This window comes from Muntiacus reevesi, chromosome 10 (genome assembly GCF_963930625.1).
Source record: "Muntiacus reevesi chromosome 10, mMunRee1.1, whole genome shotgun sequence".
Lineage (NCBI taxonomy): Eukaryota > Metazoa > Chordata > Mammalia > Artiodactyla > Cervidae > Muntiacus > Muntiacus reevesi.
This window is the reverse complement of record NC_089258.1, coordinates 2,283,943-2,308,407: the sequence shown is the minus strand read 5'-3', so window position 1 is coordinate 2,308,407 and position 24,465 is coordinate 2,283,943. Positions and strand designations below refer to the sequence as shown.

The following is a 24,465-nucleotide window of genomic DNA, read 5'->3' as shown; positions in this document are numbered from 1 at the left end:
AGAGGGTCTAGAAGCAGCGACTGAGGAGAGGGGAAGGGCCAGTGCCTGGGAGGGCAGAGATGGAGGAAGAGGCAGAGCCAGGCATGGGAAAGGCCAGGCGTGGCGGGGGAGGGAAAGCCTGAGGGGGGAAGGGCTGATTCCCAGCCTCTGCTGAGGAGAAGCTGGGATGGCGAGGCTGGGCCAAGACCGCTGGGGGTTCTGCCTGTGGTTTCTGGGAACCTGTGCTTACTCACTCAGTCCTGTCTGACTCTTTGCAATATTCCCTGAACTGACTCCATCAGGCTCTTCTGTCCGTGGGATCCTCCAGGCAAGAATACTGGAGTTGGTTACCATTCCCTTCTCCAGGGGATCTTCCCAGGCCAGGAATCAAACCCGGGTCTTCCCCACTGCAGGCGGATCTTTACTGTCTGAGCTACTGGGAAGCCTGGGCTCAGGACAAAGAGTAGGTGTATATGTGCTCATGAGCTAGGGAGCGGGGCTGACCTAGGGAGGAGCCAGCCTTTGTACAGATTAGCCAATTGCAAAAAGGCAGACCCACCAGAGAAATGCGTCCCCTTTGGCGGATGGTTGAGGGAAAAACTCAGTTCCCTCGGGCTGATACAGCTCCTGGGCATGGGCATCCCACGTGCCTGGGCAGCAGCTGGGTTTCAGCCTCCTGGGCCCACTTTGCCCAGTACTAGGTGAGGAACATAGGCCCTGGGAGTCCCTGTCCTGCCACCGACCCACTGTGGAAGAGAACAGCAGGGCAGGCAGCACCCATGGGTCCTCTGCTCCAGGGCCTCAGACCCCCAGGGGCCCACACTTGTCCTCACTGACGACCCCAGTGGGGCAGGCTAGTACAAACTGGGAGGTCTACAGAGGGCAAGGCTGGGCTGCCCCAGAAGAGGGGGGCCCCCATCTCTCACCTGGAGAATGTGTTCCGGGCATAGTGCATGATGCTGTCAAAATCATAGGTCTCCCCCAGGGACTCCACCTCCTGGACCTCCATCTTCAGGAAGTTATACTCCTGCCCTGCGAAGACCAGGAGAAGGGAGTGTGGGGAGGGAGGGCGGGGGTGGGAGGGGGCGGGTCTCCGTGGGTTGCAGCGCTGCCTCTTCAGGGTGGGGGATGGGGTCCTCCCTGCTCTCGAGAGGTGACGCCCTACCTTGGGGTCCGGCAGCGGCCCAGGGAAGCCTGGGGGAGAGGCAGGTCTCTAGAAGAGTCTGTCCAGCAGGGTGTAGGTGGGGTGAGGATGTGCTGGAGAAATGACTCAAGGGACTGATAGGAAGGAGGCGCCCATTTCTAGAACCACTGGGGAGATGAGAGCAGTGAAGAGGGGAGGAGAGGGAGGAAGCAGGAAGGGAGGGAAGAGAGAGCATAGGAGGGAGAAAGGAGAGAGAAAAAACCCTTTAGAGGACAGAGTAGGCAGAGAGCTGAAGACTGGGTAAAAGTGAAGAGAAAGGCTGGGGCAGCATGGAGAAGGGGCCGACCCCTCCCCAAACCCCACCCTGAAGGCCAGGTGGGTTCTGGCTGCTCCACGCAGCCCTGAGTGCAGGACCTAGACCTGTCCGGGCCCCCATCTGACAACGGATTTGTGGTCCCTGAGCTGCTACTGACCCAGAGAAGATGCTTCCGGGGAAGGGTTTGGACCTCAGGCAGGACTGGGACTGTAATACCACGTTGAGCAAAGATGATGGCTTGAGGGGGCAGCTCCCACCCTGACCAGGGACCCTGGAGGGGCAGCAGAGGTCTGTACCTGGTTGGATGTTCTCGCGCACGATGGAGACGTGGCGGTCTCGATCGGGTCGCGTGTGCTCGTGCCAGAAGCCGATGACGTGACCCAGCTCGTGGACCACGATGCCAAACTTGTCACAGTTCTTGCCGATGGAGATGGCCTGGGGGCCCCCGCCACGGCGGCCCACGTAGGAGCAGCACCTGGAGGGCGGGGCCAGCTCAGGGGGGCGGTCCCGAGCTGGGGGAGTGCATCCACTCAGGGGCCGGGCGTGGCTGCCAGGGGGGCCAAGGAGCAGAGGGGTGGAGGAGGGGCCGAGCGCGGGATGCCCGGGCTGTGTGCTGGGGTCTGAGCCACATCCGGGGCAGCTCCTGGGGAGATGCCCCCACGGTGGGAGGGGACAGATGGCCCAGGCCGTGCCCGGGGCGACGGCTGCAGAGCCCAGGACCGAACACGGGCTGGGGCGGTGGCCGAGGGTACTGCGCCCAGGGGCCCCTGCTCACCCGCAGGGGCGGTAGGTGAACACGATGTAGCTGTCCTCGTCCGTGCGCTCCAGGAAGGTAACGCAGGTGTGCTTCTCCCAGTGCCTCATGGCCTGCCGGAAGACTGCCCTCTGGCTGCCTGCGGGACAAGGGAGGCCAGGCTGTCAGGGTCCAGGTGGGCTCGCCTCCACCCTCTGCTGAAGAGTCAGCCACTCGTCAGACAGGCAGAAGGCACAACTCACCACCACGCAGGAGAGAGCCACCCCGAGGCCGGGGTGGGGTGCAGGCTGCTCGAGGGCCCCACCCCCAACTGCCCCCACCATCATGCTCACCAGTGAAGTTGCCCCCAATGACAAAGGGGATGACTCCATCAGGCCACACCCGCTCTGGTCTGGACGTGGCTGCCCGCCGGCTCCGGGACCGGCTTCTCCATCTCCCATGGCTTCTCCTCTGAGGCTTCGTACTGGTGTTCTGGCTGTTGAGGGTAGAGGAGTTTCCTGAAACTGAAAAAGGAAGCCATTGGCAGCAAGGGCATGAAGGGCAGGGGGAAGCAAATGACAACCGATACTCATTGTCTAGGGGTTCTGTGCCTGCCCACTCACTACAATCTGTAAACCCCCCCAAATCTAGACCATCAGCTCTTTCCTGGTCACTGGCTGGGATGCATGAGCAGTAGAAATTTTGAGTCACACAATGTACATGATCTGGGCTGAGCCTGAACAAGGGGACAGGCTGCCCTCCTGTTTCAGCTCATTCTGTAGGTAAGTATCTTTTTCATCATCTACTGAGTGCCACTTTTTTTTTTTTTTTTGCATTTTTATGCCTTTTCTTGGTGATTTCACTGTCTAAAATGACTCTCCCCCTAACTTCCAAGTGCAAGAGGGCTGCGATGTATATAGGGAAAATACCTGTGTTACATAATCTTCATTCAGGCTTGACTTACAGTGCTGTTGATTATGAGTTCAGTGTTAATAAATCAATGATATAGCAAATAAGATGTCTTTAGATAGAAACACATATATGACTTGGTTGTGTGTTAACAAGTTGATGAAAATGTGACCAGAGGCTTGTAGGAAATTAACCTTGTATTTCTCCTAGGAGTAATGGTTCAGAATTCACCAATTCAATGTTTGCAGTGACTTTATGGAATAACTCTAAGGTTATAGTTATAACCTTATAACTATAAACTGTAACTACCATGAACAATAAGAATAGACTACAAGTAATAAGAGAAGAGCGGTGTACTCGTTTCCCTGGGACCTACAGGGAACCTGTGACTAGGAAGCATTCCTGCTCAGCTAATGAAAGTGTTAGTCGCTCAATCACGTCTGACTCTACGTGACCCCATGAACTGTAGCCCGCCAGGCTCCTCTGTCCATGGGATTCTCCAGGCAAGAACAGTGGAGTGGGTTGCTGTGCCCTCCTCCAGGGGATCTTCCCGACCCGGGGGTCAAAGCTGAGTCTCCTGCATCGCAGGCAGATTCTATACTGAGTGAGCTACCAAGGAGCCTTCCTAATTGTGGAGCATACAGAACTTGATGTCTTCTTAAGTATTCCCAAGTACAGGTCCTCATTTGACACAGTAGCTCTCAGGCTGGACTGGGCAAGTGTCACTACCTACATTTGATAGATAAGGAAACTAAAGCCTAAGATTTGTCCAAAGTCAGATGGTAAGTGGCAGGTACAGGTGATCCGAATCTCCTTTCAGCTTTCCCCTGTCTTTCCCCTTATCCCGTGTCTCCTAGTCCCCCCACTAAGGTCAAATAAGCCTTGCCAGTTATCAGACTACCAGGTCACCCTCCAATGCCAGCATAGTTTGACCTTTACTCCATGGACTGCCCCAGTGAAGATCCTCCCTCATGCAGACTGGACAACTACGCAGCACCACCAGAGTGTGCCCAGAACAGGCCCCACGTGAGAATCCCCCGCTTTGGCAAGGGGAGGGTTATCTGTGAGGAGGACCACGTTGCAGAGCAGTGAGAAGGCTGGACAGAACTAAAAGAGCCCAGGGCCTCAATCCCACCCTCCCCTCCCCCATTCACAAGTGCCAGGCTGGCTGGGAGGTGCTTGGACCCACCCCTGACCTTGAAGAGCTTCAAGTCCAGCTGGGGAGAGAGAAGTATAAACAAGTCATTGCAGTGTGGTTTGACTTGTGAGATGCTAATAGTATAAGCGCAGAGCAGAGACAGCACAGCAAATGGTGGCCTGGTCATGCCTGGGAGACGATCAGGGAAGGTTCCCAAGAGCAGCTCTTGAGATGGGCCGTGAAGGATGCGTGCTGCTACTGCTAAGTCACTTCAGTCGTGTCCGACTCTGTGCGACCCTATAGACGGCAGCCCACCAGGCTCCCCCGTCCCTGGGATTCTCCAGGCAAAAACACTGGAGTGGGTTGCCATTTCCTTCTCCAGCACATGAAAGTGAAAAGTGAAAGTGAAGTCACTCAGTTGTGTCCGACTCTTAGCGACCTCATGGACTGCAGCCTACCAGGCTCCTCTGTCCATGGGATTATCCAGGCAAGAACACTGGAGTGGGTTGCCATTGTCTTTTTCAAAAGGATGCGTAGAGGCTTGCGAAATGGGAGCAGGAGGAGAGGCCAGGAGGAACTGTGGTGTTGAGCAAAGAACTTCGGATTTAGAGTGTGAAGGCTTGGTTCCTGTCCCAGTTCCGCCACTGACTAGCTCTGGGATCCTGAGCAAGTCACCTTACCTCTGTGACTCTTGGTTTCTGTACTGACAGTCTCTGATTTATGATGGTTTGACTTACAGTGTTTTGACTTTATGATGGGACGAAAGTGATCCACACTCAGGAGAAACTGTACTTCAAAGTTTAGTGATAGGCAGTATCCTCTCCTAAAATGCTGGGCAGTGGCAGCAAGCTGCAGCTCCCCACCAGCCACACCATCGTGCCGGGAAACAACCCACATACTTGCACCCATTCTGTACCCAGACCATCATTCTGTTTTTTGCTTTCAGGACAGTATTCAATAATTATATGAGGGATTCATCATTTTATTATAAAATAGACTTTGTGTTAAGATGATTTTGCCCAATAATAGGTGTCTGTAAGTGTCCTGAGCACCTTTAAGGTACGCTAGGCTGAGTTATGATGTTCAGCAGATTAGGTGTATTAAAAGCATTTTCAACTTAAGCTATTTTCAATTTATGATGGGTTTATCAGGATGCACCCCATCTTGGCTCAGACAGTAAAGAATCTGCCAGCAATGCAGGAGACTCGGGTTCGATCCCTGGGTCGGGAAGGTCCCCCAGAGGAGGGAATATCTACCCACTCCAGTATTCTTGCCTGGAGAATTCCATGACAGAAGAGCCTGGCGGGGCTGCAGTCCATGGGGTCGCAAAGAGTTGGACACTACTGAGCAACTAACACTTTGACTTTTTCACCCTTTCAGCCCAATCATAAGGTGAGGAAGATCTGTGTCTGTAAAGTGGGAGTTGTCCTGACCTACCTTTGAAGGTGGCTGGGGACAGTCAAGTTAGATAATGCTTTTGAAAATACTTCATAAGCTGTAAGCAAAAACAACATGGGTGCTTCGTTTCTGGGTATGTCTACACTTGCCACTGCACTGGGGAAGGGATAAAGATACACTAGGAGAAGACAAGCCCTTACGCTGGATTCGAGTTCACCACCTCTGTCCTGGGATGGCCTGGCTGAGAACAGAGGGGTTCCCTGTTTCTCCACTTCTGGAACAGAGGAGGGCTGGCCCGTACCGAGTGTACCTGCAGCTTTGATGGAAGATCTGCGGGTTGCACGCTGTCTGAGATCCGCAGCCTGCTGCACTTGGAAGACCCTCAAGTCCTCCTCGTCCAGGGCGATGTCCCCAAGGAAGGCAGCTGGAGAGAGAAGAGGCCGGGAGAGTCAGTCCCCTTGTGCAGCACTGACAGCCTGACCCCGTGGCCACCGCCCCTGGCCCTCACTGCAACTGTAATCCTCAAATGCCTTCTAAGGAAGAGGAGTGGTGGGGGGCCAGCTTTGAGGATCTTTTGGGAAGCTCAAGCTCATTTTTCAGTTGAAATCTCATCAAAGTTGATGCTCAGCCCCACCAGACTCCTCAAAGATAGGGTCATTTCATGTATTCCATCATTCTTTAGCAAATGCCTAGTAACGTCTCAACAGTAAAGAATCCACCTGCAAAGCAGGAGATGTAGATGGGGGTTGGATTCCGGGTCAGGAAAATCCCCTGGAGGAGGAAATGGCAACCCACTCCAATATTCTCGCCTGGAGACTCCCACGGGCAGAGAAGCCTGGTGGGCTGTAGTCCATGGGGTCACTAAGAGTCTGAGCACACAGTAAGAACCTACTGTGGGCCAGGTGCTACTCTAGTGATCAGCAAGACAGAAGTGGTCCCCACTCGGCGGTAGGAAACTGACTTTCAAAGATATACAAGTAAACAAAAACAGAGGTGGAGAATTCCAGGGAGGGACGGGTATTACCAACAAAATCAAAGGCATTAAGAGGACAGAGTATCTACTTTGGGGGGCCATAACCTTGGCATTGTGCTGGGGATGTGGAATTTACTTAACAATTGCCATTTCAATTACACTGAGGGGGACCCTATGAATAAAAATGGGAGCAGGTAAGTGTGGTAGGGAAGTCAGGACACCTGATGGGCTTGGAGGAAAAGGTTTAACAATGATTCCAGTTCTGAGTCTCAGAGTCCCCTCTCGGGAGGGAGAAAGATCTGGGGGAAAAAGGGTCCCCCACCCCAGGGCATTTTGATTTCTGGTTCTGTGGGGAGAGGTTTCCTGAGGGGTGTATGCCCAGCAGTGGGATTGCTGGGTCATACGGCAGTTCTATTCCCAACTTATTTTAAGGAATCCCCACACTGTTCTCCATAGTGGCAGTACCAGTATGCATTCCCACCAACAGTGTAGAAGGGTTCCCTTTTTTCACACCCTCTCCAGCATTTATTGTTTGTAGACTTTCTGACGATGGCCATGCTGACTGGAGTGAGATGACACCTCATTGTGGTTTTGATTTGTGTTTCTCTAATAATGAGTGATGCTGAACATCTTTTCACGAGGTTTCCAGAGGGATGGACTAAACAGTCCACTTTCTGAGAAATACAGGGGGAACTGAGCCCTTTGGAAAGTTCTTTGGAAGGTGCTCAGATGCAAGCTTCATGCTGGGCTGCCGTGGGTGGTGGGCAGAAGGGTGGGGGGCAGAAGGGGCGCTGGAGGTGGAGCAGAGAGCAGCCTCCCGCAGATCCACCCACAGCGACATCTGCTTCTCATCCCAGTGCTACAGAGGCCTGGCCGGCAGCGTTACACAAACTGTTCTAACCTTGAGGCCTTGCACACAGGTTTTTCCTCACCAGCTGGCCTGCTGGGTGGACACATACACACACACACCCCTAGTCATCACCACAGCGTCACACACAGGAGTCAGTGCTCCGCCAGACTCACGGTGACATCCACACCTGTGCCATCCAAAACAGGGCCAGAAAAGTCACAGAGACATTCCCGCACACACGAGCAGCACCCACACCACCCCTTCTGGCGGTGGGAGGCACTCGACATACATTTGTTCAAGTGAAGTGTCATGCTGACAAACTTCAGGCTTGCAAACATGTGCCAACAGACACTCACTCTTCGACTGGTGTGACCTGGAGCTGCCTGGCAGAATGTGGAGTGACTTTAGCAGTTGCCTAGGCCAGTGTCCCATTTTACAGATGCGGAAACTGAGGCCCAGAAGGGCGATGATTTAATGGAGATCATGCTGCTAGTCACTACCAAGGCTGAATTTATACCTCAAGTTTGTCAGCTTGGAGAACCCACATTCCAAATTGTTTGTTTAGTTGCTAAATCATGTCTGACTCATTTGCGACCCCATGGACTGCAGCCCGCCAGGCTCCTCTGTCCATGGGATTTCCCAGGCAGGAATACTGATGTGGGTTGCCATTTCCTTCTCCAGGGGATCTTCCACCTTCCACCTCCTGCAATGGCAGGCAGATTCTTTCCCAATGAGCCACCAGTCAAGCCCCATATTCTAAATACATATACACAAAAATACTCATTCTGAAACACACATCCACCAAAAAATATACACATCACAGACAGACAGTCCTAAAACACACATGCAGAAGCTCCAACACACACAAACCAACTGCAAGTTCCAAACCCGTTAAGCCAGTAATAGTAGCAATAATGACACCTTATGTAAATATCTGTTGAAATTTGCCTTGCGCTTTCCTGTTGACAAAGTGCTCTCACATTAATGAATTCATTAATCCTGGCCCACCAGGGATATGCCCAATAAGCCAAACTCCAGCCATATACTTGCCAAGGAGCATCCCATTATAAACTCTTAGAGAAATAACCTAGTGGTTAGATTTGAGCCCTCCTCCCTGACTTGAGCAGATCTTCCCCAGTGGCTCAGTGGTAAAGAATCTGCCTACAATGCAAGAGCCACAGGAGACGCAGGTTCAACTCCTGGGCTGGGAAGATCCCATGAAGGAGGGCATGGCAACCCACTTCAGTATTCTTGCCTGGAGATTCCCATGGATAGAGGAGCTTGGCGGGCTACAGTCCATGGGGTTGCAAAGAGTCGAACATGACTAAAGTGACTTAGCACGCATGCTCACGCCAGCCCTGATTCGAGAGATCAGAACACTTGAATGTGAGACGGGAAACGACTTGGCCAAGGTCACCAGCTGGTAAGTGGCCCAGAATTTCTTCCTCCACATGGGAAAGATTTTCTTACTGAAAACATCACCCTTGGTGGCCTTGGCTCAGCAACTGTTGGGATAGCAATACAAGGTGCTTCTCAGCTGACATACAAGGGTGGTCTGAGCAAGGACATGGGATGGGAGATAGACCCCACAGAGGTGGTGGTGAGTCCTGTGTGCTAAAGTTTACACACACCCAGTGCCATGTGAATGCCCCTACACCTCGGCCCTCTTTGCACCTCTGCACAGACACTGTACCCCCAGGCTCACACAGCCACACCTGTAGGTATCACAAGGATTCAATGTGACTGGATATTTAAACTCATCTTCAGACACAGCAGCAAAGAACAAGGTCTTTGGAGTCAGACAGGTCTGCTTTGAATCTGCGTGACTATTTCTCACTGACAAGTCACAAAAACTCTTCTAAATCTCAATTTTCCCCTACATAAAAAAGGAGCTAATAAAAGAATCAGTCTCCCAGGATGATTGCACAAAATAAAGCATGTAAAGAAAGCATCCGGCCCAAAGCCTGGAGCATAGTAAGCACCCACTAAATGATCACTGCTAATATCACCCCAATAATAGCCCCACGGTCTCAAGGTCAGCTCTCTACTTTCAAGGCCATACAGTTTTCACCCACACAGGCCTCTGGGCTCAGTGAAGCCCCTGAAAAGCAGAACCTTTAATTCCAAGTACAGAGGCCACAGAACTGTGCTGGCGTGCAGGAGCAAGGCAGTGTGGAGGGCATGGTGAGCAGAAGGCAGGACCAGTCCTGGGCTAGGCTAGAGGCCCTGGGCTAGCCTAGCAGCCCTGGGCTAGTCTAGAAGTGGAGCACTCACTGTCAGCAGCGCCCAGTGGTGTGAATGTCATGACTGAAGAATGCGTGGGAACTGAGGGGGGAGGGTTGATGGGATGGGCAGGAGAGCCTTATGGCCACGGGTTGAAGGCCCTGACCATGTGCAATGTCCTCCAGGGCAGATAGGGAAACTGGATTCTGGAGAGTCCAGGAAGCCCCTCCTCACCCAGAAGGAAGGGTCAAGGTCGGAATAGTAGTTGTTTTCAACATGGAATCAAACGTTTTGTTGTTTTCAGGCTTTAACTCAGCCAGGAGCATTTATGAATGCTCCAGAGCCAGGGTCCCCACCTCAAGCAGGAGATGAAAGACATCAAGCTGCATCCTTTGCACACATCCTTCAGTTGGCCTTGGGACTCCACAGAGTCGCCTACCCTTTTGGAAGGACGGAGAGGAGCCTGGCTGGTGTGTACCAGGCATCCTATACAGATCCCACCCATCACATAAATGCAGGCTTCTAGCAAGCTTCTAGCTGGGGGAGGACATGCTTAAGCTCCTGCAAGTGTTTGTGTGCGTGTTTAGTCGCTCAGTCATGTCTGACTCTTTCTGGCACCATGGATAGTAGCCCACCAGGCTCCTCTGTCAATGGAATTTCCCCAGGCAAGAATACTGAAGTGGGTTGCTATTTCCTCCTCCAGGGGATCTTCCCCACCCAGGGATCAAACCCAGGTCTCCTGCATTGCAGACAGATTCTTTACCACTAGTGTCACTTGCGAAGCCCCCTGCAAGTGTTTGCATGTACTTAATCACAGGCATACATTTACACACAGGGGCATATTTGCACATACATGTGTACTCAGGAGTATCCACATGCACAGCTGAATAGACTTGCCCATAAAGCAGGGACACACCCACAGACGTGTAAAAACACACTCACTGCTTCCCTGTGCAAGCCCCTGTTTTTCAGATACACAAAGAACTGTATGTGCACACCCCATTTCACAGGCTACACCCCCTCACTGAAGGAGAGGGGTGCGTTCAGAAGTGAAGAGAGGAGAAGCGAAAGGGAGAGTAGCTGAATCCCTCGGCTATCCTTAGGAGGTCTTCAGTGATGCACTCTACTATGTCCCCTCCTCCCCCAATATCTTCTCCCAAAATCCCTGGAGAAACTAGAATTTCTGAGAGCTGCTTCTTCCAGGAGAGTCCCATTGTTTCCCTGTTCATCCCGAGTCCAGGGAGATTATAAGCCTTTTCCTCCTCCCTTGGGGCACCAAAAGAGAAGGTGACTCATGGAGCAGGGGTATAGGTGGGTGGGTGACTCATGCAGCATGTCTGGAGGGGGGAAAGTGGTCTGGCAGGAGAAGGAATTGCTTCTCAACCTCCAGAGCCTATAATCTAGTCCTCTGAGGCCCTGTGAAGTCCAAATCTGGGTTACAAAGCCCCTGGGATAAGGATAGTGAGCTACTAGACCACCTGGCCTCTCCACAGCACATCTCTGAGCTGCCAACTGAGGCAGAATTAAGGTCCCTGCTGGCTCAGGAGCATCCTGTGGGCTTCTCTGCTGAATGGAGCAGCTGCGTCCCAATTCTTGCCTCTATGGTCTCTCCCAGAGCCCTGAGTCATCTGGAGCAGCCAGAAGGAACTGGGAATCTTGGGAAACGATTTCCTTGATGGTTTGGCATCCTAGCGTACAAAAAATGAGGGCTGAGTCGCAATCTCCCCGGGAGAGAAAAAGAGGGCTTGGTGGAAACAGCTCTGAGCACACACAGGCTATTTTGGCATCCTGCCCTTTGCGCTGGTCTTGCCAGAACCTCTCCAGGGTCTCAAGGGTCTTAATTCTGCCCTTACTGCCAACAGTAACCATAACTCTTGACAGTCAGAAGAAGGAGAAGGAAGAGAAGAGAGTTGGAGAGCATCAAGCAGGTACAGCCAGGTGCATTCAAAGGAAGTCAAGACAGACACCATCTGCCACCAGCATCTGGAGGTCAGGGCTCAGCTGGGGCAAGAGGTGACGGCAGGCAGAAGTTAACACAAACAGAGGAAAGAATCTGGGGACCTGAGGCCCAAGGGTGCTGATGTGGGGTCTGAGGAGTCAGGCAGGAGGGAGGAGGGGCTGTACCAGTCACACTGAGGAGGGAAGCCTGCCCTGACCCCAAGTCCTGGCCTTGTCAGGCTCTCCTGGCCACCCCTCGGCCTGGCCCAGCTCCCCACGAGCCTCACTTCACCCTAGTGGAGAACTTGCTCCAAGGCCCTCGTTTGAAGTTCCAACTCAGCTAACCCCACCCAGCCAGCATGAAATCTGAGACTGGGATGGAGCCCTGAACCTCCGCTGCTCCAAAAAATTGCTCCAATTTCCAACTGGTAGTGAAATACATCAGCCTGGCTTCATTCCTATTCTTTAAGGCCTTGTCCAGCTCTATTTCTCCATGAAGATCTCCCAAACCTTCCCGGTGTGCTGTGATCACTGTTTCTCTGCCAGCACCACTACCATGGGGCAAGAGGCTCTTTGAGCCTTTAAGGGCTTTCCCTCCAAGGTGGCACGTAAGACATCTTGGTGTGTGCAGTTGGTTCACCCACAGGTGTCCTGTGCCCCCTTTGGACTGTAAGCCCTTTGAGGGCAGGGAGTCTGGCTTATAATTCTATCTCTCACATCAAGCCTGATGGCCTGGTACCTTTCCGTAATGGAATTCTCCAGGCAAGAATACTGGAAGGGTAACCATTCCCATCTCCAGGGGATCTTCCCCACCCAGGGATCAAACCCAGGTCTCCTGCATTGCAGGCGGATCCTTTACTGTCTGAGACACCAGGGAAGTCCAAATGCAGGCCAGCTGAATGAATAAATGACACAGGACGGGATTAGGAAGATATTCTCTATTCCTGAAAACCAAGCCTATTTTCTCAGAAAAAAAAAAAAAAATGAAGTAAGTGTGCGAGGCACAGAAAACAGGGGGTAAGCCACCAACATTTATTTAGTGCTTCCTGAGTGTTAAGCTCTAAGATGCATTTTATATGTGTTCTCACATTTAATCTTTACCACCAACTCTACGGAGAAACGTATTATCAGTTCCATTTTACAGGTGAGAAAAGCAAAGTCCGGAGATGATAATTACTGTTCCCAAGATGCTACAGCTAATGAGTTGTGGGTCTAGGATTGAGAGCTCTGTCTGCCTGCCTGCAAAGTCCACACTCTGGCCACTTAGCCTTATGTCCATCCCAAGCCCAGTGAGAAAGATGGAAGCTAACGTCTGGTTTGCTCACAGCCCAGCAGGCATGGAGGAGGAAGGGCTGAGTGAGGGTTTGGCTTCTCCTCCTCCCACTGGAAGGTCCCTTATGCCTGCAGTTCACTCTGCTCCATCACCCAAAGAGGGGTCCCCGGGTCAGAACAACCTGACCTCCAGTCCCTCGTGCCACCCACAGGTATGTCTAGAATTCCAAGTACCCCGAGTCATTCCCTGGCCCTGACTATTTGGAGACAGTCTGAAATCAGAGGCTGGAAGTCGAGGAAAGGTTCTGCTATCTTATGCCCTGTGTCTTATCTTGTCCATGACAGCCTGTTCAGGGTCATCTGATCATGCAAACGGCTGGAGTGCAAGACCATCTGGTCACTCTGGTGGGGGGGCAGGGGGGAATCCCTCTGGGCCCAGCAGGAGTGAAGGGGTTACACCAGGTCTTCATGGACAAAGAACACACACATACAACCCCTCCGGGGCCCTGACCTGGGCTCATTAACCTCCAGTGTCTGCAGGATGGAGAGAGCTGATACACAGTATCTGAGTTCCGTTTTTCCCCCTTTCCACCACCACTTGGCCTTGGTAGGGGCCTCTGGCACACAGGGACAGAAGTCAGTCCCAGTCCTGAGCTGGCTTCTCTGACTTTTGACAGCTGTCTCTGAGGTCTCACTAAACTGCTGCTGCTGGCGGGGAAATGGGATCCCCAGGGGGCATGATCTCAGAGGATCCCTTGAAAAAAACTTTCTTCCACTTGGGGTGGGTGTGGGGGGTTGGTTCTCAGGAGACCTGCTTCCTGGGGATGGAGGCCTCCCGGAACCCAGCCGGACAGATGTGCAGCCGCTAGGGCAGCCCAGACAGACAGGATGGAAAACACCAGCATGCTGGAGCCCCGGATCTGGCAGAAGGGAAAACTGCGTGTGCGCACACACACACACACACACACACACACACACACACACACACGCACACACAGAGGAGTTTGGCCGGAAAAGTTTCCAGTAGAAGGAAAAGCCTCCTTGGCCACAGGTTTCCTCCCGGTATCCCGGGAGGAACCCTTCTGGGGTCACACCAGAGGTAGCCACTGGGCAGCTCATACCAATCGCAGCAAAACTTCAGTCCCTAAAATTCCCCCAGCCACCCCCCCACTCTCTCCCTCTTTCTTTTGTTCCCCACTGCATTGCCAACCAGGCAGCTCCCGGCTTCCCACACCGGACTGTCCTCCCCCGAACCCTCAAGCAGCCGGCGCCTCCCTCCGGGCCCCGGGCCGCTCGCGTCCGGCCCTGGCGCCCCGGGGCCCGACCGGCGGGGTGGGGGCACCTACCCGCCTTGCAGGGGTCTTTGTAGTTGAGGGGCTCTGCGTCGTCCTCCTCCCCCAGGTCATAGGTGTAGTCGGCCAGGTCGAGCGGCCGGCCGGGGCGCGCTAGCAGCAGCAGCCAGAGCAGCAGCGGCAGCGGCGGGCGGGCCACGCCGGGCATGCTGGCGGGCGCGGCGGCGGCGGCGGCGGCGGCGGCGGCGGGGCGCGCCCGGACGCGGGAGCGGGCGAGGGGGGAAGCGGAGGACTGGCGGCGAGGGGAGGGCGCTCCCGGCCGCCCGCTCTCCCCCCGCGCTCTCCCTACCTCTTCCCCTTCCCTCTGCTCGCCCTCCCTCCTTCCTGTCTCCCGCCCCCTCTCCGGCCCGGCTTCTCCGCTCTCCCTTCCCTTCTTTCCGTCCCTTTCCTTCTCTCCCTCCCTCCCTCTCCCCCTCTTTAGGGAAATGAGCTCGCTGGAGGGCGGGTTTTCGCCTGGAGCTCGGCCCCCCTCGGGGCCGGGACGGAGATCGGCCGGGCCGGGACGCACGCCAGCCGGAGGCGGGGAGGGCACGGAGCCGGCCGGCCCGGAGGGGGCTCCGGCGGCGCGGGGCGCGAGGCGGCGGGGCCGGGGAAGGGGCGCCGGTGCCCGGGGTGTCCGGCCCGAGCCCCCTCCTGGGCCTCCGGACACGCCGTCGGGTCGACCGTGCAGCCTCCGCCCCGCTCTGGCCCCCCTCGTCTCGGGCTGCGTCTCCCCGCCTGCGGCTGTCGCGCTCTCGGGTTCTTGGACCCTCGCTCTCGCCCATCTCGGTCCCTGTCCCTCTAGTTCGGTCCTTCGGTCTCTCGCCGTCTCCGGCTCGCTCCCTCCCTCGGGAGACGCCACTGGAGGGCGCCTGGAGCCCGCGGATTGCTCCCCAGTCTCCTCACCCTGGGATGGGGGAGAACGGGAAAGCCGGCTTGGCGCCCCCAAGGCTCTAGCCTTACCCCTGGCCGGCCCCCACCAAAGCGCGGCTGTGAGAGGACAGAGGAGGCACACCCTTCGTGTTGCAATCAGGATGCTTTAATCTTTGGTTGTAGGAGCCCCCTTGGGCCCTAGGGGCTGCTTCTCCTCTGCCCACCTCTCCCCACAGCTCCCATTTCTCCAGGGCCAGTCCCAGTGGAGTCGACAGGATCTGCTTCCTGCCAGTCTGCACAAGACCCCTTTGCTCCTGGATCTTCGCTGTCCCTCTGGGGCTTCCTGAGGCCCTGGGAAGCAAAGAAACACTTTATTATGTGAAGGGGAAGGAACGGAGGGGGTGTTTGTGAACCTTCCTTCCCGGGAGCTCTGTAGGTGACCCCGTCGTGTTGGGTCCCCCAGTGCCTGGTCAGCTGACATGAAGAGGTGGCCCAAACCGTCCAGGGCTGCGTCTTTTCCCGGACCCTGGAGGTCACACCCGCTCACCTGACCAGTCCTAGATGTAGTACAGGGGCACCTCGGCACACAGGGTGCTCACGGTCCTGCCCAGGAAGGCCAGGTCCCCAGAGAATGCTGAGCCAGCGTCATGGCCCTGCTCCGGGCCCAGCTTCGAGGAAGGCGCTGGGGGCTTGGCCTGGAAAGAGCATCTGGTTGGGAGCTGGGAACTGAGTTTCTGTCTCACCTGTGGTCCTTCACGAGGGACCTCAGGTGTGCCAGGCAGTCTCTATGTAAAGAAGGTGTTGTGCTGGAGTCAGAGCCCCCAGCGGGTGTGTGGGCTCAGCTAACGCCAGCAGCTTGGCTGCGGGGCGGGGATGGGGAACTTGGCTAGGAAAGGCTCGGTGCAGGAGGATCCAGGGAGGACATTCTCCTGGCAGTCCCTGGGGAGCAGCTTTTTACAGGTGACAAAGTCATCGTCTAAAACGCTCCTGCCAGCAGCCCTGGGAAAAGCCAGCCCCCTCCCTCTTACCCATACGCCCACCTGGAGATTCTGCAATTTTCTAGTGAGAGCCTCGAGACTTGGGATGCTCTGCGGAGCCATCTTCATGATGTAGCAGCAGGTTCCCGGGGCTGGCTTGTAGGCAATCAGGAGCTGGGCATGGGAACATATGAGGGTCAGTTAGTAAGGCGCTGCCTGGCTCCTAACTCTGGTCCTAGGCCATCTCCCTCTAGGTTGGGCACTGGAAGGAGTCATACTGGAATCTGGGGCTTAGCAAAAGTGCTGGGGGTGGGGAGAAATGGACCTGTGGGAAGGCCACAGCTGAAGAGGTCTAGCACAGAATTGCCACTGGTTCCCTAGCCTTGGGGTCAAGAGGTCGCGTATACCCACCCGCTGGTAGTCATACACCACGGTACCAGTGGAGCCAATGGAGAAAGTGGCAGAGGTTCCCACGCGATCACTCAGGGCCAGGCGCTGCTGTGCCTCCGGGCCTGCGATGCTCATCTCTAGAACCTGGAGGAGGGCGTTGTGCTGCCTGGTGGTCCTCCTTCCCCGCTCAGCCCCAGCTCACGCCCACCCGCAGTTCCCTCTGCCGTGCTGTGCTCGGCCACTGCAGTCGTGTCCGACTCTCTGAGACCCTATGGACTGTAGCCCTCCAGGCTCCTCTGTCCGTGGGATTCTCCAGGCAAGATGACTGGAGTGGGTTGCCATGCCCTCCTCCAGGGGATCTTCCTGACCCGTAAGAAATGGAACCCGCATCTCTTATGTCTCCAGCATTGGCAGGTGGGTTCTTTACCACTAGCATCACCTGGGGAGCCCCAGTCCTTTTTACTCAAATGCTATTCTTTCTTCCCTGGGAGCTCAGAGAGGCCCAGGGGAACCAGTCGCTGGAAGGAACAGACTGTCCAACTGTGGGGTGGGGGCTGGTGAAAAAGCCCAGGCCAAGTTTGCCACCCTGTTTCCACCTCTGTCCTTCCCTGAGGTGTCACTTGCTTCCTCCCCTCATTCCCCGTGGGCAATTTTCTCTCTGCCCACCCCATCCCAGGGCCTCTCTCTCTGACCTGCCCTGTATCCACTGCCCATCCCATCCCAAATCTACTCACCATCTCCGTATGTTTCTGGCTCATGTGAAGACCCATGAGCAGGGCCCCTACGACCACCACGACGACAAGGACCACAACCACAACCACGATGAGAAGGCGTTTGATGTTCACGGGACAGCAGGGGATGCGGAGCCGGCCCCCGGGGACTGCTGAGTAGTCCTGACATGTGGGGCAGGCGGGGTGACAGGTGTGAGGTCATGAAGATGCCCCTTCTCCCTGCACAACTGGAACACCATCCTACTCTCTCCCGGGACTGAACAACCAATGCCATGGACGTGCAGAAGAGGGCTGAGCAGGTTAGAGGCTTCCTGGAGGAGGGGGCGTGGATTCCAACAAGCTCATAGATGCTTAGAGGTGAGGTCTAGATTGAAGAGACTCAAGAGAGCCTGTTTCACCAGTCTTACCTCCTGCTGTTTCCTCCACACCTCTGACATCCCAGTCACACCCAGCCCCTCTCAGTTCCCTTCCAAATCCATGCTTTTAGGCATATGATCCCTTCGTCCAGCAATGCCTTCCTCCTTCTCCACCTGGTGAGCTCCGGCTTGTTTGTCTGGAGCCTGCTCAAATGCTAGTTTCTCTGCAAAGCTCCTGCCCCAGTGCTCTCTACAGTCTTTTCCACGGACCCCATTGATGGCTCGTAGCCCCTTGTATGGGAATTAGTGGCTGCTGAGTCTACCATTTCAAGAGTATCTGTCTTAGTGGTTGGTGTCCCGGTCTTTAATCTTAATCCTAGATTAGTTGAGTGAATGAATTTGGGTGAGGAAACAGGCCCAGAGAGGTTGGAGGAGGCAGAGCCCGTCATACACAGATACACTCTTGCACACGTACACACGCACACATACATGTACACATGATCAGACTCACCGGTGGGCTCTCCATCAAGACCTCTTTGCTGCCCACATCCATCTTGCTGTAGACACTTTCCCTCCTCATCTCTTGAGTACGACTAGGGTCTTATATGTGCCAGCATGGACACAGGACAGAGGTAGAAGACCCAGCCCCTATCTGCCAGCCAAGCCCTCAGCTTTGAAGCCTGTTTGTTCCTGGCCCTCCAGAGCCAAGGGCCCGATAAGCCAGCTGCAAGAGCATCTGAGGGCCCTTGGCCCTGGCGCGTGAGTCCTCTTGGCCCCAGGGAAAGCAAAGTTGGGTGAGCTGAGCAACCTTGCCCTTGAGAAATATACACCTCTCACTGTGGGTGTCTTCCTGGCATGCCTGCCATTCTTGCTGGCACCTGCCCCTGCCGTCTCATAGCTTTTCCTGTTCTTCTGCCAGGCTGAACCTCTTTGGCAGCCAAGAGCCAGCCCCAATGGGTCCACCACACTTCCCAACAGACTTGCCCCCAGAATTGCCTCCACATTGCCCCTGGAGCCTAAGCTCCAGGAAGGGGAAATCTTGTGGACCCACAGGAACAGTACCAAAGGCACGAGGTGCTTTGGCATCAGTGCAGGGTTTCACAAATGGTTCATAAATTCCCTGGGAGTGTCAGATTTTCAATTCAAGTATACATGCCTTGCCTCCTCCCATCTTGTACCTAACCTCAGACATGCCTCTGGTCATTCTTTCCCAAATTCTGAAAACTGTCCCTTCTAGTTATAAATTCCTACTAACGTGCAGTTTTTCTTTCTTTGTATGGGCTTGTTTGTAAGCTGAAGGCTTTTTCTTTTTAACCTGGTTTTACCTTTTTTGCATTTATTTTTAAGTTGTATTTATTTATTTGCTTATGTTTGCTGTGCTGGGTCTTCATTGCTGCTTGTGGGCTTTCTCTAGTTGCAGCCAGCAGGGGCTACTCTCTAGTTGCAGTGCGTAGGCTTCTCTTGTAGTGACTTCTTTTGTTGCCTAGCACAGCCTCTAGAGTGAGTTCTCCGCAGTTGTGGCACACCAGCTTAGTTGTCCCAGGGCAGGTGGGATCTTTTCGGACCAGGGATTGAATCTGTGTCCCCTGCATTGGCAGGCGGATTCTTCTTTTTTATTTTTTTATTTTTTTGGCAGGCAGATTCTTAACCCCTGGGCCACCAGGGAAGTCCCTGCAATTGTTTTATGCTTAATTTATTTTCCAGACCATACATTTTTGCTTCTTCAGTTTCTTCTGGGACAGCTTTCTCTTCTGCACAAGTTCTTGTGCAAGTTTAGGAATAACTGGCTCTTCCCCGGTCAGGATCATCTCTGTGTGGCAGGGGGAGTCCCACGGGGGTTAATCGACTGTGAGCTCTGCGAAGTTCTCTGCGGCATCTTGGGGGTTTGTTGACCAGAGAATCCACGTTGAAACCCTTCAGTTCAGCATTACTGTCTGCATTTTTAAGCACGTGCAGCAAAACTCAGCGTTCTTTTTGGGTCGCCAACCCTATGTTTAGCCCTGCTGTTTGGCTTGGGCACGTCAACCAGCTCCACAATTGGAACAAGGGAACAGCACACATTGCTTCTCTAAAGTGACATCCTTCAAATACTTGGTGGCTTCAGGGATATACATACCCTTGATAGCCTGTGCCATTTCACGAATATTCCTAAAGTGAACATGAAGATTTGAACTTCTGGATTTGCATGTTTCTGTGGGTTTTCTGCATCAAAGAATGAGCAAACCATTTTCAGAGATCAAACTGGAGGTTTTTTGTTTTTGTTTTTGTTTTTTTCGGCTGTTCTGGGCACTTGAGATCTTCTATCATAATTGTGGCAGCAGGATCTATCTCCTTGATCAGGGATTGGACCTGGGCCCCCTGGATGGGGAGTGTGGAGTCTTAGCCACTGGACCACCAGGGAAGTCCCAAGCTGGAGGCTTCTGGTAGCAGTTCCTCACCTGACTGTTATGCCCAGACAGCCTTGCACAGGGCTGGTGGTGGTGTCTGATGGGGGTCCCCATCTCCTTGTCCTTGAATCAGCCCACTTGCTTAGTGCTGCCTCGCGCCCTACCCTCTCAACACTCTTCTTTTTATATCCTCTGTTCCTGCATTTGCCCTGAGGATGCTCTTACCCAGATCTGAACTACTTCTGGATCTTCTTCTCCTCTCCACCCCTTTCCTGTCTCTTTCCCCAAAGTCATCTCTGTTGCTTTGTAGTACAAAACCACGTCAATTAACGACTGCCTCCTTTCTCTCCAGCTCCCTTCGCTTGCTGGGCCAAGTGATCTCTACAATGCCTTCACCTATGAACTTTAACTCGAGTGTAAGTCAGAGCCCCACACCTCACTCCTCTCTTGGCCTCACCCCATTCTCCTTATACTTGAACTCTGACACTTCACCCCAATTCCTGTCCTTTGCTGGGCACCCCCTCCCACCTTGACCCTGCCCTTCAGTCATGAGCTGGCCCCCAACTCTCTAGCACTGGCAGATTGCCTTGTCTCCACGAGGACCCCCTCTCCAGCTGGAGAGCCTTTAGCCTCCAGGTTGCACAATGGCATGGTATCCAAGCTGAGAGTTCCAGAAGAGAAGCTCCGGAAAGGAGAGAGAGACAGAAGTGTTTGTTCCCACCACCCTCCTCACCCCCAACTGCCGGTTTAAATATTTGCCTAAGCCTCTAGCAGCAAGTGTCCTAGGAGGAGGGAGAGAGAGGGATGGAAGTCCAGGAAGAAGGAGGGAGGAGAAGCATCCTTCTGGGGACTGTATGCAGCCTCAGCTGCTGCAGGTGCCAGATGCAGGAGACAGCCCGCCTGCCGTGCCTACCCCTGCTGGCCCCAGGGCCCCCACTCCCACCCCGGTTGTCCTGGCAACACTGGGATTGATTGGCTGACTCACACGTACTGGACCTGAGCCAGGTGGGCAGTGGGCCAGCCGGAGAACCAAGGAGAATGGCACGCATCTCAGGGGTCCCTGTGGGCATCCTGGGGGTGGGTGGGGCATGATCCAGGTGTGGGGCTTGTTCTGAGTAGGCGCTGTGCCTGAAGCGTGCCAGCATCTCTGGCTGCTGGGGAAAGTCTCCCCTGCCAGCTGCCCTTAGGCTGTGGTTCTTACAACTTTGTTTTTATCCCTTTCTTTATTAATTCATTTTTGCCTTTTTGGAAGTTGGGGAAGGAAGGGTGCTGTCAAGTTTCATAGGGGAAATACACATGCTGGCACTGACATGGAAGGTCTTGGGATTCTTGTCTTCCTTCCAGAAAGGGGCAGGGGACTTTCAGCTGAGCGCGCAGGGTTGTCAGCTCACCTCCCCCCCACACTATCCCTGCCCTCTGCTGTAGGCTTTTCACATTTTGGCCTTAGGCCATTTCTCCTTGCTGGAAGGCACACCTTCAATGCCTCTTCACCTCTCTGAATACCACCCACCCTAGAAGACCAGGCAAGAACCGGTGGCATGCCCTCTGCGCTCCCAGCCTAGCCCACAGCGCCCCTTCCCTCCTGCACGTCCACCTGCCGCTCAGCAGGCACTGCTATCCCCTTCGGCTCTGTGGGCGTTTTGCGTTGCCCTTCTTCCCAGCCAGGCTGCCAGCCCCTGGGGCCAGCCCTGAGACCATGCCTTCCTGAGGCTTCACACGGGCCAGGCACGTGCACGCAGCCAACCTGAAACTCTATTCAGTGATACTGAGACTGTCACCAAACATGACAGGGCTGCTAACAAGGGGTCAGTAGCTGATTCCCTCATTATGTAGGAGAGTCAGTGCTTCACTGATCAGCTCAGCTCTGGGACCATGAATAAGTCATTCTGCCTCTCTTGGCTTTAGTGTGTTCATCTGTGGGCTTCCCAGGTGGTAAACAACCCACCTGCCAATGCCAGAGACATAAGAGATGCGGGTCCGATCCCTGGGTCACGAAGATCCTCTGGAGGAGGGCGTGGTAATCCACTCCAGTATTCTTGCCTGGAGAATCCCATGGACAGAGAAGCCTGGCAGGCTACAGTCGATGGGGTCGCAAAGAGTCGGAGATGACTGAAGTAACTTCGCATGCACCCACATGTTCATCTGTGAAAGGGGACTAATACAGCCTGTCTTGGTCCTCTCTCCAAGTTGCTATAAGGATCCAATGACATCACGATGTGCAAGTTCAATCGTCATGATTATCATCATGGACTTCACCCCCAGGGCACCTCTTCCCACTGGCTAAGAATAGGACCCAGACTCCCCCATTCTGTCTGTATCTGAGTTAAAGCTCTCCGAGAACCATGGGTGATGGAGAAGCCCATGGTAGCCACTCCTGTGTGTGCCTTCTCTTTTCCTCCTTCCAGCCCCTCAGCTGCAGGGGAGGGACAAGGTTCACTCTGCCCTTTGTGTGCTGGGCGCAGCCGTGCCAGGGACGGGCGGGGATGGCTGTCCAGCTGCTCGGGCCACCCTCCCCACCCCCACTGCCTGTCGCAGCTGGACGGGCAGTAGCAAGTGAGCATCCAAGGGCAGGGGCATCCCTGGCTGGAGAACGTGGACTTATGCTCACACCAGAGGATCCCGTCTGGCAGAGGCTAGGGACAGCTGGGGAAGCATCTTCTACCCAGTGATCTTGGCTCTCTGGACTGATGGAAAGAGCACTGAACTGGGAGCCCATCCACCTGACTGTACCTGCGAGCTCTTGGGACAATCATCTTTCCCCCCACACACATACCCTTGGGAAATAATGTAGTAGAGAGTAGCAGTTCTCAAACTTCTTGGCTTCAGGAACCCTTAACACTTAAAAAGTAGTGAGGACCCCAAAGTGCTTTTGTTTATGTGACTTACAGCTATCAATATTTACCATATTGATATTTACTAAGAAATTTAAGAAGATGTATTAATTTAGTTAAATTGAATTGGAAGGACTGATACTAAAGTTGAACCTCCAATACTTTGGCCACCTGTTGCAAAGAGCTGATTCGTTGGAAAAGACCTGGGATGCTGGGAAAATTCTGGGGCAGGAGGAGGGGACGAGAGAGGATGAGATGGTTGGATGGCATTATTGACTCAGTGGACATGAGTTTGAGCAAACTCAGGCAGATAGTGAACAACAGGGAAGCCTGGCGTGCTGCACTTCATGGGGTTGCAAAGAGTCAGACAGGACTTAACGACTGAATGACAATGTTTTGTAGCACACATAATGTAAATTATGTAACAAAATTAACTACAAAACAAAAAAATTATGGAACAGAGCGTCATTGTTTTACATTTTTGCAAGTTTCTTTAATTTCATAGAAGATATGTCTTGTAACCTCTGGAAAATTCCAGCACGCTAGTAGATGTAAGAGAGTGAAAATGAAAGGGCAAATAATGCCTTAACATGATTAGGAAAATTGTTTTGACCTCAAAGACTCCCTGGAAGCTCGGACCCCTGGGCTCCCTGGACCAGACTTTGAAAACCCCTTGTGTGGAACAGTTGTTGATTCTGCAGTCAGGCAGCCTGTGCTCTGTCACCATCGAGTCTGACTCTGTGTGACCCCATGGACTGCAGCCCGCCAGGCGCCTCTGTCCTTGGGATTCTCCAGACAAAAATACTGGAGTGGGTAGTCTATCGCTTCTCCAGGGGATCTTCCCGGCCCAGGAATCAAACTAGAGTCTCCTGCATTGCTTGCGGATTCTTTACCAGCTGAGCTACCAGGGAAGCCCAGGGAGTCAGGCAGAGTGCGTTTTACATCCCTGCTCTCTCACTTTCTTTTTTGGGTACTACAGGCCTCACTTTCCTTATCTGCAAAAGGCGATTAATAACAAAGACCTCAAAAGCTTGAGGCGATTAAGTACACAGAGTACACAGCACGCTAGTAGATGTGATAACAATGTTGGCTGCTTTCCTCTGCATTTGGGCTTCAGTCTCCTCCTTTGTTAAACCAAGGACTGGACTGGAAATGCCCAAGGCTGTTCCCAGTACCCACGACCACAGACTGTGCCTCATGAGGAATGTTCTGGATTTCCACACATTCCCATTCCAACTCCAGTGATATTTCCCCTTTAGGTTCGCACAGACACAGCGGCACATTGTGTTGACTGGCCTTCCGAGGTGTGAACAGATACACGCACATCACTTATGACACATGGCGTGCCCACGAATTCTGCTTATAGGCCGCTGAGGGCCAAGATAGAGGCACAGAGGCACATAAATCCAAAGCGTAAAAATGCCTGCCCCGGGGAAATATATGCCCGTGCAGAGACAAGTGTGCACGCGTGCTGGTTGCACAAGGAGACCTTGCACGCGCGCGTGCACGCACACACAGACACACACACAGACACACACACACACAGACACACACAGACACACACACACACAGACACACACAGACACACACACGCCCTCGCGCCCAACCGCTTTGGGTGCCGGGCCGGTGAGCAGATGGCCCCGGAGACGGCTGCAGGGCGCGCAGCGGCCGATCGGGGCCGCAACCACTCCTTTCTGTGGCTACTCCCCTCCCCAC

The 24,465-nt window shown here is 54.0% G+C and overlaps 2 protein-coding genes across 6 annotated transcripts in view; both read right to left on the bottom strand.

The window, feature by feature from the left end:
- The window catches only part of BMP1 (bone morphogenetic protein 1), a 45,963-nt gene extending 31,411 nt beyond the window's left edge, over nt 1–14,552 (bottom strand). For 2 of the 5 annotated variants that reach the window (XM_065947134.1, XM_065947135.1), the window contains exons 1-6: nt 14,220–14,552; nt 5,919–6,041; nt 2,526–2,696; nt 2,215–2,332; nt 1,736–1,914; nt 906–1,011 (exon numbers count right to left, since the gene is read on the bottom strand). In XM_065947134.1, the coding sequence (XP_065803206.1) occupies nt 906–1,011; nt 1,736–1,914; nt 2,215–2,332; nt 2,526–2,696; nt 5,919–6,041; nt 14,220–14,373 (851 nt within the window). In that variant the 5' untranslated portion in view covers nt 14,374–14,552. The remainder of the gene's footprint in view (nt 1–905; nt 1,012–1,735; nt 1,915–2,214; nt 2,333–2,525; nt 2,697–5,918; nt 6,042–14,219) is intronic. The other 3 variants (XM_065947136.1, XM_065947132.1, XM_065947133.1) reach the window with 3 other exon arrangements.
- An 809-nt stretch (nt 14,553–15,361) lies between these two features.
- SFTPC (surfactant protein C) lies at nt 15,362–18,084 on the bottom strand. Its single transcript, XM_065947572.1, has 6 exons — nt 18,043–18,084; nt 17,179–17,337; nt 16,466–16,588; nt 16,118–16,228; nt 15,625–15,772; nt 15,362–15,428 (listed from the first exon to the last, which is right to left on the bottom strand). Exons 1-5 carry the CDS (start codon nt 18,082–18,084, stop codon nt 15,635–15,637), a joined length of 573 nt encoding a protein of 190 aa, XP_065803644.1. The 3' UTR covers nt 15,362–15,428; nt 15,625–15,634.
- Nucleotides 18,085–24,465: the final 6,381 nt, after the last annotated feature.